Below are 14281 nucleotides of genomic sequence, written 5' to 3' on the forward strand. Positions count from 1 at the left end.
TAAGGAATAGAAAATCTGAGAAGACTAATTACTAGTAAGAAGAATGAATAGGTAATCAAAAACCTCCCAATAAACAGAAGCCCAGGACCAGATGGTTTCACTGGTGAATTCTACCAAACATTCAAAGAAGAATTACTACCAATCCTTCTCAAACTATTCCAAAAAACAGAAGATGAGGGAACACTCCCAAACTCATTTTATGAGGCCAGCATTATCTTGATACCAAAACAAGGACACCACAAGGAAAGTAAATTATAGGCCAATATCCCTCCTGAATACAAATGCAAAAATCCTTAACAAAATATCAGCAAACCAAATTCAAGAATACATTAAAAGGATCTTATACCATGATCTAGTGGGATTTATCCCAGTGATGGTTCCATATCTGCAAATCAATCAATGATATGCCATATTAACAAAATAAAAGATTAAAATTATGTGATCATCTCAGTAGATGCAGAAAAAGCATTTGACAAAATTCAACATCGATTTATGATAAAAACTCTTAACAAAGTGAGTATGGAGGGAATGTACCTCAACATAATAAAGGCCATACATGACAAGCCCACAGCTAACATCATACTCAACAGTGAAAAGCTGAAAGCTTTTCCTCTAAGGTCAAGAACAACACAAGGATGCCCACTCTTGCCACTTTTATTCCACATAGTATTGGAAGTCTTAGAGCAGTTAGGCAAGAAAAAGAAATAAAAGGTATCCAAATTGGAAAGGAGGTAAAACTGTCATTATTTTCAGATGACATGATATTATATATAGAAAACCTTAGAGACTCCACAAAAAAACTGTTAGGACTAATAAAAAAAATCAGTAAAGTTGCAGGATACAAAATCAACATACAGAAATCAGTTGTATTTCTATACACTAATAACAAACTATCCGAAAGAGAAATTAAGAAAACAATCGCATGTACAGTTGTATCCAAAATAAATCTAGGAATAAATTTAACCAAGAAGGTGAAAGTTCTGTACAATGAAAACTTAAGACCCGAATGAAAGAAACGTTAAAAGACACACATAAATGCAAAGCTATTGCATGCTCATGGAGTGGAAGAATTAATATTGTTAAAATGCCCATACTACCCAAAGCAATATACAAATTCAATAAACTTCTTGTCAAAATTCCAAGGTATTTACACAGAAATAGAACAAACAATTCAATACTGTGTGCAGAACCACAAAAGACCCCAGATAGCCAAAGCAATCCTGAGAAAGAAGAACAAAGCTGGAGGCATCAAACTATATAATAAAGCTACAGTAATCAAAACAGTGTGTTACTGATATAAAAACAGAGATCAATGGAACAGAATAGAGAGCCCAAAAATAAACCCATGCACGTGATCAATTAATTTACCATAAAAGAGCCAAGAATATACAGTAAGAAAAGGACAGTCTCTTCAATAAATGTGTTGGTAAAACTGGAAAGCCAGTTTCAAAAAAATGAAATTATACCACTGTCTTACACCACACACAAAAATTAACTCAAAATGGATTAAAGACTTGAACATAAGACCTGAAACCATGAAACTCTTAGGAGAAAACATGGGTGGTAAGCTCCCTGTCATTAGTCTTGGAGATGGTATTTTGGAATTGACTCCAGAAGAAAAGGCAGCAAAAGCAAAATAAACAAGTGGGACTATTTCAAACCAAAATGCTTCTGCACAGTGAAGGAAACTATCAACAAAAAGAAAAGGCCACCTACTGGATAGGAGAAGATATTTGCAAACGATATATCTGATAAAGGGTTAATATCCAAACATACAAAGAACTCATACAACTCAACACCAAAAAAACAAACTAGCTGATTAAAAAAATGGGCAGAAGAACTGAATACACATCTTTCCAAAGAAGACATACAGATGGCCAGCAGTCACATGAGATGCTCAACATCACTAATCATCAGAGAAATGCAAATCAAAACCATAATGAGATATCACCTCACGTCTGTCTAATGGCTATTATCAAAAAGAGAACAAATAACAAGTGTTGGCGAGGGTGTGGAGAAAAGGGAACCCTCGTGTGCTGTTGGTGGGAATGTAAATTGGTGCAGCCACTGTGGAAAACAGTTTGAAGGCTCATCAAAAAATTAAAACCAGAACTACCATACAATCCAGCAATTCCACTTCTGGGTATTTATCCAAAGAAAATGAAAACACTTAATTTGAAAAGATATGCACCCCTATGTTCATTGTAGCATTATTTACAATAGCCAAGAATAGAAGCAACCTAGGTGCCCACTGATAGATGAATAGATAAAGATGTGGTATATATACACAATGGAATATTATTTGGCCATAAAGAAAAAACAAATTTTGCCATTTGTGACAACAAGAATGGACCCAGAGAGTATTATGCTAAGCGAAGTAGATCACACAAAGAAAGCAAATACTGTATGATTTCACTTATATGTGAAATCTAAAAAAAAAAAAAAAAAATGAACAAACACAACAAAATAGAAAGAGTCATAGAGATAGAGAACAAACAGGTGGTTGCCAGAAGGGAGGGATGTGGGGAAAGAGAGAAACAGATGAGAGAGATTAAGGTGTACCAACTTCTAGTTACAAAATAAATGAGTCACAGCTATGAAATGTACAGTATAGGGAATACAGTCAATAATTATATAATATCTCTGTACAGAGATAAATGGTAACTAGACTTACCGTGGTGATCATTTTGAGATGTACAGAAATATGGAATGCACCAGAAACTAACCCAGTGTTGTAGGTCAATTATACTTCAAAAAGAAACAAACAAACTCATAGAACAAAGATCAAATTTGTAGTTCTAGAGGCGGGGATGGGGTAGGGGATGGGGGAACTGAATGAAGGCAGTCAAAAGGTACAAACTTCCATTTATAAGGTAAATAAGTACTAGGGATGTAATGTACAACATGAGTAATATAATTAACACTGCTGTATGTTATACATGAAAGTTGTTGAGAGTAAATCCTGAGAGTTCTCTTCACAAGGAAAAAAATTTTTTTTCTATTTCTTTTACTTTGTATCCAAATGAGATAACGGATGTTCACTAAACTTATTGTGATGATAATTTCATGATGTATGTAGGTCAACCCATTATGCTGTATACCTTAAACTTATACAGAGCTGTACATCAAGCATATCTCAATAAAACTGGAAGAAAAAAATGTCTATAGCTTCTAAGATTTTACTTACACACAGAAGAAAAGATGGCATTAATTTTTAAAATGAAGACACCTGAACTAATAAAGAAGCAAATTCAAAGAAAAACTTAATGGTCTTCAAGATATGCCCACTCTGAGATAGGCCATTTGTAGTGTGCATAAAACTTTGCAGTTAAACTGTTGTGCGTCATTTAATGTTAAGCTTTAAACTGAGCTCTGGAAAATGTCTTTGAGGCAGAATTTTCTGCCCAACTGAAGTAGTTTAAAATAAAAAAGACTTCCTACATACTCCAAATGTTGGAGGAAATATTAAAAACAATATTTAAGAAGAGAGAGATTATCATTCTTTTTACTTCTACCATTATCCCTTCTAAAAGTTCTAAGTAACTGGGTAGCTATGTTTGGGAAATATTCTTGTGCTACAGATAACCCACAAATAAAAGCAACTTTATGCAAATTGGACAAACAAAAGCAGTTTTGAGCCAACACAATTATGAATATGATGACAGAAAATACTCTGTTAATTCTTGGGGGGGTGGAAATATAAACAAGAAGACAACAAAGAATATGACAAAACCACAGGCAGCTTATGATATTAAATGGAATGTTAACCACACAAAGCACTTACCGGATAAGCCAAATTTTAGTAAGTCTCCTAGCCTCATCCAACTGCCACAGATGAGCATGTCAGTGGCTCCCAAGCCTCACTTGATTTTAAAGGAGTAAAGGAGCAAACAAGGAATATAGACACTAGTTTTCATTCTCTCTCTTCCTCTCTCCCTTTTTTGAGGGGAGGGAGGCTAGCAGGGGTCCTTCAGATATCAAACTCAGGGTCCATCAGGAGTTGCAAACTGCAATGCACACAGGGCCACTCAAGAAATGTAAATGAAAGTGGGCTAAATAAAAAAGACTGTAGAGATATGGCAAATGTCAAATCCTGTCTAATGTCACATTCAAAGAAAATATCTTAAAAGAGCCAGAGAGAAAAGATAGATTAACTATAAAGGAACAACAGATGGACTGACAGAAAACATCTTAGTAGCAACGAGAGCCAGGAAATAGTGAAGTAATATCTTCAAACTACTAAGATAAAGTAAAAGTCAGCCTAGAATTGAAGATCCAGGTAAACTACCTTACAAAAAATAAGAGTAAAGATATTTTTTAAAAAATATTTATATATGTATGTATGTATGTAATTTATTTATTTATTTATTTGGCTGTGCCGGGTCTTAGTTGTGGCATGTGAGATCTTAGTTCCCAGATCAGGGATTGAACCTGTGCCCCCTGCATTGGGAGAGCGGAGTCTTTACCACTGGACCACCAGGGAAGTCCAAGAGTAAAGATATTTTAAGACAAAAAACAAAACAAAACAAAACAAAAAGCTTGTTAAGTTCATCCCAAACTAACCCCCACTAAAGGAATGATTAAAAGATGTATCTGAAGAAAGAAGAAAATAATTATGAAAGTGAGGTCTAAGTTGTAAAAAAGAATGGTGAGCAACACAAAAAGTAAATATGAGAAAATCTAAAAATAACACTGTCTAAATAAAACAATACTACTGGGGCTTCCCTGGTGGCGCAGCGGTTGAGAATCTGCCTGCCAATGCAGGGGACACGGGTTCGAGCCCTGGTCTGGGAAGATCCCACATGCCGCGGAGCCACTAGGCCCGTGAGCCACAACTACTGAGCCTGCACATCTGGAGCTTGTGCTCCGCAACAAGAGAGGCTGCGGCAGTGAGAGGCCCGCGCACCGCGATGAAGAGTGGCCCCCGCTTGCCGCAACTAGAGAAAGCCCTCACACAGAAACGAAGACCCAACACAGCCAAAAATAAATATAAATAAATAAAAATTTAAAACAAACAAACAATACTACTAATAATATCTAATTTGGAGAGTTAAAAAAAGCAAGAAATAAGATAATAGACAACTACATGTTGGTTGGGAAATGGGTGTTTAAAAAGCACTCAGTATTTTAACTTCTAATTTCAAATTTATTTGCCAAGATATCATAATAAATAATGTTTCATATATGACTTACATTAAAATAGGAAATCAGATTTTCTGACGGTTGATCACTTGCTGAATTTAAGATCATCATTAATTGCTGGATAGTATTCATGACAGTCCTAGAAAAAATAGGAAGAAGTGTTAAGCAATGAAGGAATAAAAAGAAAAAATGATAAGTATCTATTTCATAAGTTACACGTATCTTCAATCTCACTGTCTCCTATTTAAGAGGTTCTCTGAAATAAGATTTTATAAAAGCCTTAGTGTACTGCTGTTTATGAGGAATTACATTTTACTTAAATCTTTAAGAAAGCATATGTCCATCATCAGTAAGTTTATAATTAAAGAACTGATATGCTTATTTACTAATAGAACTAAATATCAACAAAACAATTGATGAAAGTAATGACATTATTTTAAGGATAAAACATAAACTGGCATCAAAATGGTAATATTTTAAGAAAACATTATTACAATTAAATATTAAATATTTTCAAATAAAGACGGTAAGATATTCAGTAACTCAAGTAGAGAACCAAGTGACTGTCCTTTACAGAGACCTTCAAGATGAAAGCATACATAATTTTAGAAGTCATCATCACTAAAACATAAAAGTAGGTCAATCTCTTAAGATCTCTTTAATTATATAATTGTGTGTGTGTGTGTGTGCACGTGTCTGTGTATGGTATACAGTAAATATTAATGTTCCAATTTTGCAGTAGCAGTTCATTGCTACTCTGTAGGCACTGTTTAATGATGCAAAAAACTGTAGAATGTTTATAGTCAAAGGGTTTTTAAATATTATTTAATAAAACATGTTCAGTGTTCTCAGTCAAGCCTCTCTAAACTGATATCTACACTTCCTCAACTTTTAAATATATTGCTTCTATGACGTGTACATGTACTTATCTACTTAAGCCACAATGACTAAAGCCATAAGTGACCAACTGCTAAAACCAAAAGATCTTTTTTATTTGTTCTGATACTTGATTTTCTTGAGGTATTTGACACTCTTAAACACTTGCTCTCTTCTGAAACTCCCTTCCTCCCTTGGCTTCTTTGGCTTCATTCTCTGGCCTCCCCAATCACACCTCTCATTCTCTTTAATCTAACTTTTATCTCGTCCTTAAATGCTAGCATTCTTTAGGGTTCAGCCCTTAGCCAACCGTTATTGCTATTATGCACCGTCACTTCAGGCAACCTCATCTGTTTTTCTGGTTCTTTTTTTTTTTTATTTTATTTTATTTTATTTATTTTTTTATACTACAGGTTCTTATTAGTCATCCATTTTATACACATCAGTGTATACATGTCAATCCCAATCTCCCAATTCATCACATCACCCCCCCAACCCTGTTTTTCTGATTTTAACTCTCCCTGATGATTCCCAAATCTATAAGATCCTTATATCCTACTACTTACTACATTATCTTCTTCATATCCCATAAATACCTTAAGAATAATATTCTAAATATGAATTCATCAACTATTTATCAAACCTGTTCTTGCTCTTTCATTCCAACTGCCTATCTCTTGGTTCAGATCTTCAGCATCTCTCAACTGAATTACTGCAATAGAGCATTTTGAGATTTTGACTATGTCTATGGCAGCCGGGTCTAGGCATATGTACTTTGAAAAAAAAAAAACACTCCTCAGGTTATCCTAATTTGCCTAACCACTGTGACAGACTGACAGGTCTCTCTATTTCTCACCACGCCCTCCTCAGTCCATCTCTTCACAAACTACTACCATGTAAACTTTCAGAAATCAAGTCTGGTTTCATCCTAGCCCTGCTTAACACCCAGGTATAGCAACAGGCCATATCCTGCACAAGCTAAAGTCCAAACTTCTGAGTATGGAATATAAGGCCTTTCATGATCTAGTACCCACCCTCCTCTCCTGCCATTTCATCTTCCCATTTAGTCCATCAATACAGAGCTGCTTATAGTTCCCCAGATGCATCATGTTGTTTCATACTTCCATGCCTTTGCACATGCTGCCAGTCTCCTGTGACACAAACTTACATGTTTCAAAATTCAGTTCAAATATCACTTCATAAAGTCCCTTCTGTGCCATCTCATTAACTTGTCCTACGTCTCTTACTATATTTAAAGAAAAATGTATTTTTATGTGTCTATGTAGTCATTTGAAAAAATTACTGATTGTTTTACTATGTACCAAGTATTGTCCTAGGTCCTAATGATTAAATGGTGAACAAGAAAGTCATGGTCCATGTGGTATGGACTTAAAGGCTATTGTGGGTATTGACAAAAACAAGTAAACACACAGATGAATTTATAATTACAAACTGTGATACATACTTTGAAGGAATAGAACAGGATGCTGTGAGAAAGAATAATAAAGGAAAATACTTCACAGAGAAATAAGTCTTCAAAAAAGTAGTATTTGTGCTGAACCTAAAAGAAGGGTAGTAGTTGGCAATTCATAGAAAAGAAGGAAGAGTTTCAAGAAGAAACAAAAGCAAATGTGAAGGTCACTGAGTACAAAAGAAGATTTTGGAGAGTTCAGAAAACTGGCTAGTACATAATGAGCAGGAAAACAAGACGAGGTTGGAGAGGTAAAAGAAGCTAGATCATATAAGGTATTGTAGGCACTGTTAAGGAATTTGCACTGTATTGCAATTGCAGTAGGAAGCAATCACAAACTTAACAGCAGGGTGAACATGATCTGATTTACATTTCTAGAATATTATTCTGGGGGCTCTCTGGAGAATATATTTGGTGATAGGGAGAGAGGGATAGTCATGAGAGTAGAAACAGCAAGATCAGTTAGTAGGCTACTGCAAAAAATCCAAGAGAAGGACAGAGCTATCTTGGACAAGGGTGGGAAGAGTAGGAATGGGGAACAGCAGATGAACTCACATACTCAGGAGGCAGACTCCACAAGACTTGAAAACAGATTAGGTGTGGGGAGCAAGTGAGGAAAAGGACACTAAAAAATGGCTCCAATCTTTCTAGGTTATATACAGAGCAAATGGTGATACTTTTTTTTCCCTCTTTTTTATATACTGAAATGGAACACATTCTCATTCTAGGTTATATACCTTAAGGACAGACAGAACTACGTCTAATAAACATATCCTCAGCAACTAGTAACAACATGTCTGGCATACAAAGAGCACTCTATATATTTGCTGCATGTATATATACAAATATATAATGAAACAAATGAATAAACCCGAAGCACTATAAAGTACTGAATAAATAATTATAATGAAAATCAAAAGTATGAAAATTCATACCGAACTGGAGTCTGTGGAAGAATCACATTTACCTCTTCATCAGGGTTACTTTTTCGTGGTGTTCTCTGCATTTCAAAACTAAATAATGATAAGCAAAGTCATTCAGACTGAAAACTTACAATTTGTGATTTATGAGTCAAAAAAGCAGTAAAGTACCTTCTGTTGACTCATAACATCATACAAAATGGTTAAGTAAATAATAGAAGTGATAGGAAATAGATGATCCAGAAGCTGCTTAAATAAATAAAATTTTATTTTTTTCATCATAATTTTTAAGTTGGGTTTCTTTCCACTAGGTTTACAACAAATGGTGTACCAATCACTAAGAATTTTTTTGAAAGTGCAAGTTAGATGTTTGTTTTCTCTAGAATGTTAGATGTTGATGATATTAATAGCAAGATTGTTCAGTATCAAAAAATATCAAAACTCAAGTTTTTCAAACATTACGCCTTCCAAAAACTTTACTTTGACTTAAATAAAATCTGAAACATTTTGTGTTTAACTTCCAAATTTTATATATATATATACATATTTTTTTAGTTAATATTAAAAGATTTCATGCTAAAGACTTAAAATTAACCACACTTACAATCATTCAAAAATTTTTTACAGGCGTGTCTCATTTTACTGCACTTTGCTTTACTGTGCTTCACAGATACTATGTTTTATTACATATTGAAGGTTTGTAAACTCTGCATTGTCATATGATGGTTATCATTTTTTAGAAATAATGTAGTTTTTGGGATATAATGCTATTGCACACTTAACAGACTATAGTACAGTGTAAACATAACTTTTACATGCACTGGGAAACCAAAAAGTTTGCGTGATTTGCTTTATTGCAATGGCCTGGAACGGAACACACAATATCTCACAGGCGCCTGTAGTTACCGTCAACCATCCCTACTTGAGGATTCTATATGACAATTCAAGAGAATACAATTTTATATTAACTTTTTAAAAAATGAACCAGCATATCAACAAATAATAATATATCATGTATAATACCTGTCTGTAGGATCAGCCTGAAGAGTTTTATCATGATCCAGAAATAATCTTGCATCTATATCTTTGTTTTTAAGGTAAATTTCTTCATATTGTTTAGAGAGACTTTCCACCTCAAAGGCAAAAAATATTGATGATTATCCTTTTCATGTCATTACTTCTCAGTACACAGAAATACAGATTTAATTAAAGAATCTTCGTAAAAATATACACTTAATTTTACACTATACAGACTTCACATGGAATATAAATAAGGCATATCTAAAAGTGAAGTAAAGAAAATTGCAAATTTTTTTCAACTCAATTTTAAACCTATTTTATACACATATCTCATATTTTATCTAGACAAGGATCATCAATGCTACAAAACAATACTGAGATGGAACTGTAAGATGAAAAGACATTATTATAACCACTTAATTGCTGAGATCCTCCATCCTATACATCACTCACTTTTAATCTTCTACTACACTTATCAATATAAAATAATTTTTCAAACACTGTAACAGACCTTTATTATGTATTCTGTCTATCTTTTCTAAATCCTTTGGTTCACTCTGACTCGCTTCAGTTACGTATCTTGGGCAAGAGTATAAGCTCAATTAATTAGCCCAATTAACATACTTGCACAATTTATTTCCAATCTTAGACACTTTTCCAAATGCTACAATCTATAATTCTTTTATCAGTTCTGATTCATAATTTTCTAATCATAATATAAAAACCAATGCCCAACAGAAAACCATTTAGCAGCCTTCTCCTGTGACTTTTAAAGCCAGAGTGTTTCCAACCTGAGAGAGTTAAAATTGCATTCTAAAATGAGTGGTAGGAAAAAATCCAGTTAAATGTAAACTTTTTGCTTGTTTGCATAAGTTTTTTAGGCCGAACAGCCATTCATGTTTGATTAGGCTTAATCGTCATTCCAGCCCTATGTCAGTGAGGTACTAATTATCAATCATTTATTGACTGGCAGCTATTAGTGCTATATAACGTAAAGTTTATCTTGAATTTTCAATAATAACCCTGTAATCCTTTCAGAGGGAAAAAAATTATGAATGTCCAAGATTCTTTAGAGTTGTAAACAGCATATTTTTTGGTATATAAGTTGGTAACAGAACTCAGAAATACAACTTTTGGCCCCTTCTTGTTTCTTTAGTACCATGTCTTACCACTCACTCTACAGAACAGACCATACTATCACATATCACTGTGCCTTTAAACCTATAATTTCCAACCCCTGGAAATGCCACTTCTCATAAACCTTACTCAGCTCAGAAATCACATCACCTCCAAAGAATTTTCCGCAAAACCTATCTGGCCCACTTTGGATTAGGATTAGGAGGTAGCCCTCCTCTGAGATATCACAACACCCTGAGTACACATCTATTAGACTCTTGTAGACTCCTGTTAATGTTCTACTTCTGTGTCCATCTCTTCTACCAGCACCTTAATGACAATGACTGTGAGTTAAATCTCTGCATTGATGATATCTAGCACAATGCCTGGCATATATTAAGCACTCACTAAATAACTGTTGAATGAATAAGTTAGTTAACTCAAGGAAGACTAGCTACCAACTCAGGCCATAAAATCAGCAATCTAGCTCTCTGATTTCATGTCTTTTGGTCTTGGTGACTGATACTAGGTGTGTCTGAAACGCTGCTTCCTCAATGAGTACTTGTTCTTCATCATTTATTTAAGCATTCTTTTCTCCATACATTACCACATAAAGTTCTCAGTTGTTCTGTTCTCACTGAAGAGCAAGACATATGAGGAAAAATGTGAAAAGAAACAGATGGATGGATGGCACACCACTAAGGTAAAACGTTTCTACCACATAATCACAGTCATTTCAACCAAAGCTACATCCAATTAAGTAGCTTTTTAAAAATACTCCAAAGAGTGAATTCCCTGGCAGTCCAGTGGTTAGGACTTGGCTTTCACTGCCGGGGCCTGGGCTCCATCCTGGCGGAGGAACTAAGATCCTGCAAGCCACGCGTTGCGGCCAAAAAAAAAAGCCTCAAAAGAGTTGCTCCAAGTACAGTAATGCCAATAATGTTGATGGCACTAATCATGGCTCCTACGCTTAAAGAAGCATAGCAAAGCAAATTAGAATCAAATTTGATTATAGATATTTACTTTTATTTAAATATTTAATGGTATTTAGAAATTCAAAAGCCTACATTCTGATTTTTGAAAAATTTTAGTACAAATCAACTTCTAGTGCAAATTTTTAAATGCTGCTTATTTATACATTTGAGCATAAATGGGTTCAAAAGGGGTTTTTTCTTACTATATAAAGTTGATTCACCACAATTCTACTTAGATTCTTTCCTTGAGTAAAAAATATTTAATATACAGTAAAGTGATCTTAAGAAATTTAGGCAACTATTCCTCCCTCGCTAAAGTCCCGAAACACATTAATTTTTTATTACGTTTTCTTTCAGATTACCTCTGGAAGTCCATTAGAAGCTACAATTCCAAGAGAATTCATAAAAGGTATAAAATTTTTGAAATAAACATTTTTCACCTGAAAAAGATAAAGTTACATGACCATTAAAATTTAAAAAAAGAACAATCTCTGTCACTATTAACAACAGAATGAAAGTGTTAACTGACATTTTGATCAATGAGTTACATTCAACCCGTGTGATGCTTATTTATAATTAATTCAATTATTCACTTTTTAATTTATGTGAGGCAGATTTCAGGTCCGAAAATGGAGGTGCAGGGGGGAATTGTTAATGAAATGGGATTTATAAGAAGAAAATCCATCGAAACCAACTTCAGTATCCCACATTTAACAAATGGTGAAAACATGGGAGGCTCAAAAATATTAAGCGACTTCACCAAAGTTACACAGCTAGGAAGTGGCAGAGCTGGAAGTGAAACCCAATCTGTCTAGCATCAAAGCCAAGACTCTTTTAACTTCTCTACACTGCCTCTGATTTCTCCCCAAAGCATATTTTTGGGCCACTTCACACACATTACCTAGCTTAGGGAATATCGAGTCAATTATTTTAGCGTAAGTTTAGGAAAATGACCTGCTTTTATAAGAAGATGATTTCACATACAAATACCCAACAATTCTATTCAAAACCGAGTGAAAATGTTTTGGTCATTATGCAGTTTCACACAAAAAACCCTACATTTAACATGGATAATAAAGACCGTCCTTGGAAAACCTGGAGTTATACCCCTAACTAGTTTACACTGGCAAAGTGTTATGGAATTTTAAATAACTTACTTTTCTTCACTTAACTTCCTTTTCCAATTTGCAGTCCACATTTATTAAGGTAGAATAATTTAATATCTTCCTATTAATAAGTTCCTATCTTCTACTTCACAAAAATGCTTTAAGAATTAAGCTTCTGTAATACATATTAGTATTGTTTTCTAATTAATTCCCACTGAACTGGAATAATTATAAGGTGGGTAGTTCTATTTAACCAATTAGTGTGACTAACCAATAATTATATAACCATAAATGTAACTAACCAATAGTTATATAACTATAAATGCTACATGTAAATAATCAAGTGTCAAATTAATATGAATTACCCCCAAAGCTATTAATCACCTACACTTTACAAATCATTATTACATTCTAAATTATAGAATAATTATTTAAAATAAAAAGGAAAAACATGATTTATTCCTGATTTTTGAAATGCAATTTTATAAGTAGTTCTAAAATACAGAGAATTAACAACCAGGAATTAGAAAACTGCATTTATTCCTGTTCATTATCTTGAGGGACTAAGCAACAGACTGGAGTAAAAAAAAATATTTCAACTACATTTGTCAGCTTATTAGCAAAGACAATTTGTTATTCTAGAAAAGTAAATATATTACATGTGTAAAGTTGATACAGCTATATGTCTATATCTATATATTTGTTAAAATTAACAAAAGCCACAGTGCTAAAACCCAGATATCTTGATAAATCATTCCAACACTTCTTAAACTAGATTTTGAGATCATACCCCCAATTCCTTCCCAGAGTTGACAGAGCAATTTCAAAGATGCAACATTTCACATAGCTATCTAGTGGTAGTGAATTGTGGACAATATAACAGTCTATGAGAGAAAGAGCACGGCACAGTGAAAGAAGCACTGGTAGCAGATGGTCCAAAGCATAGACTCTGTTAGTAATCAGCTATCAGTCTCTAGAAGCTTGTTTATTCATTAGTAAAAGGAGGCCAAGTACATTACTTGTAAGAGTCCTTCGAATTCTAACATTCCAGATTTTATTAACAAGATAAGCAATTCCTGGGTGTTCATGTATCCTCTACCAGTCATTAACATCTGGTGTGATATTTAGAAAAAGAGTAACTATAGAAGGCTAAACAGAAATTTAATGTTGGTATCACTTAGCACTAAACCAAAACACTAGGGTTTTCTGAGCAGGATACTTGAAAACATTAGGAGTATCAGTAACCACAGAGGAATCAAAGAACAAATACATTTGAAAACTATTGCCTTAATCATGTACATTTCAATGATTCCAGAGTGAGGGAGCTATTCTCTTTAAAATCAAAGTAACTGAATATGAAAATTAAACTTTTTATAAATATTTTGCTACTGCAAAAGAGTTGGCACTAATTACAAAAAGCAAGCTCATCATAAAAGAATTATATACTGTTAGGAAGAACTTACATCTAAATCTACTTTAACTATTTTAAAGAAATCATGAAGTTAAATTACCTCATCTATATTACATTCATGTTCTTTACAGAGAACTTCAATAATTCTTGTATCATTTTCTAGTTGTTTTGCTATCCGTGCACTCCTGTTCTGACCTCGCCTTGGTGTTCGAGGCGAACCATTAATAGGTATTACAGCTGTTTCT

At 33.8% G+C, this 14281-nt stretch overlaps 1 protein-coding gene across 2 annotated transcripts in view; it reads right to left on the bottom strand.

Annotated features, from left to right (window-relative positions):
- Nucleotides 1-14281, bottom strand: part of RB1 (RB transcriptional corepressor 1) — a 130245-nt gene that overhangs the window by 71791 nt on the left and 44173 nt on the right. For both annotated transcript variants that reach the window (XM_036831931.1, XM_036831932.1), the window contains exons 8-12: nt 14137-14279; nt 11882-11959; nt 9433-9542; nt 8425-8502; nt 5194-5281 (exon numbers count right to left, since the gene is read on the bottom strand). In XM_036831931.1, the coding sequence (XP_036687826.1) occupies nt 5194-5281; nt 8425-8502; nt 9433-9542; nt 11882-11959; nt 14137-14279 (497 nt within the window). The remainder of the gene's footprint in view (nt 1-5193; nt 5282-8424; nt 8503-9432; nt 9543-11881; nt 11960-14136; nt 14280-14281) is intronic.

Source organism: Balaenoptera musculus, chromosome 18, assembly GCF_009873245.2.
Source record: "Balaenoptera musculus isolate JJ_BM4_2016_0621 chromosome 18, mBalMus1.pri.v3, whole genome shotgun sequence".
Lineage (NCBI taxonomy): Eukaryota > Metazoa > Chordata > Mammalia > Artiodactyla > Balaenopteridae > Balaenoptera > Balaenoptera musculus.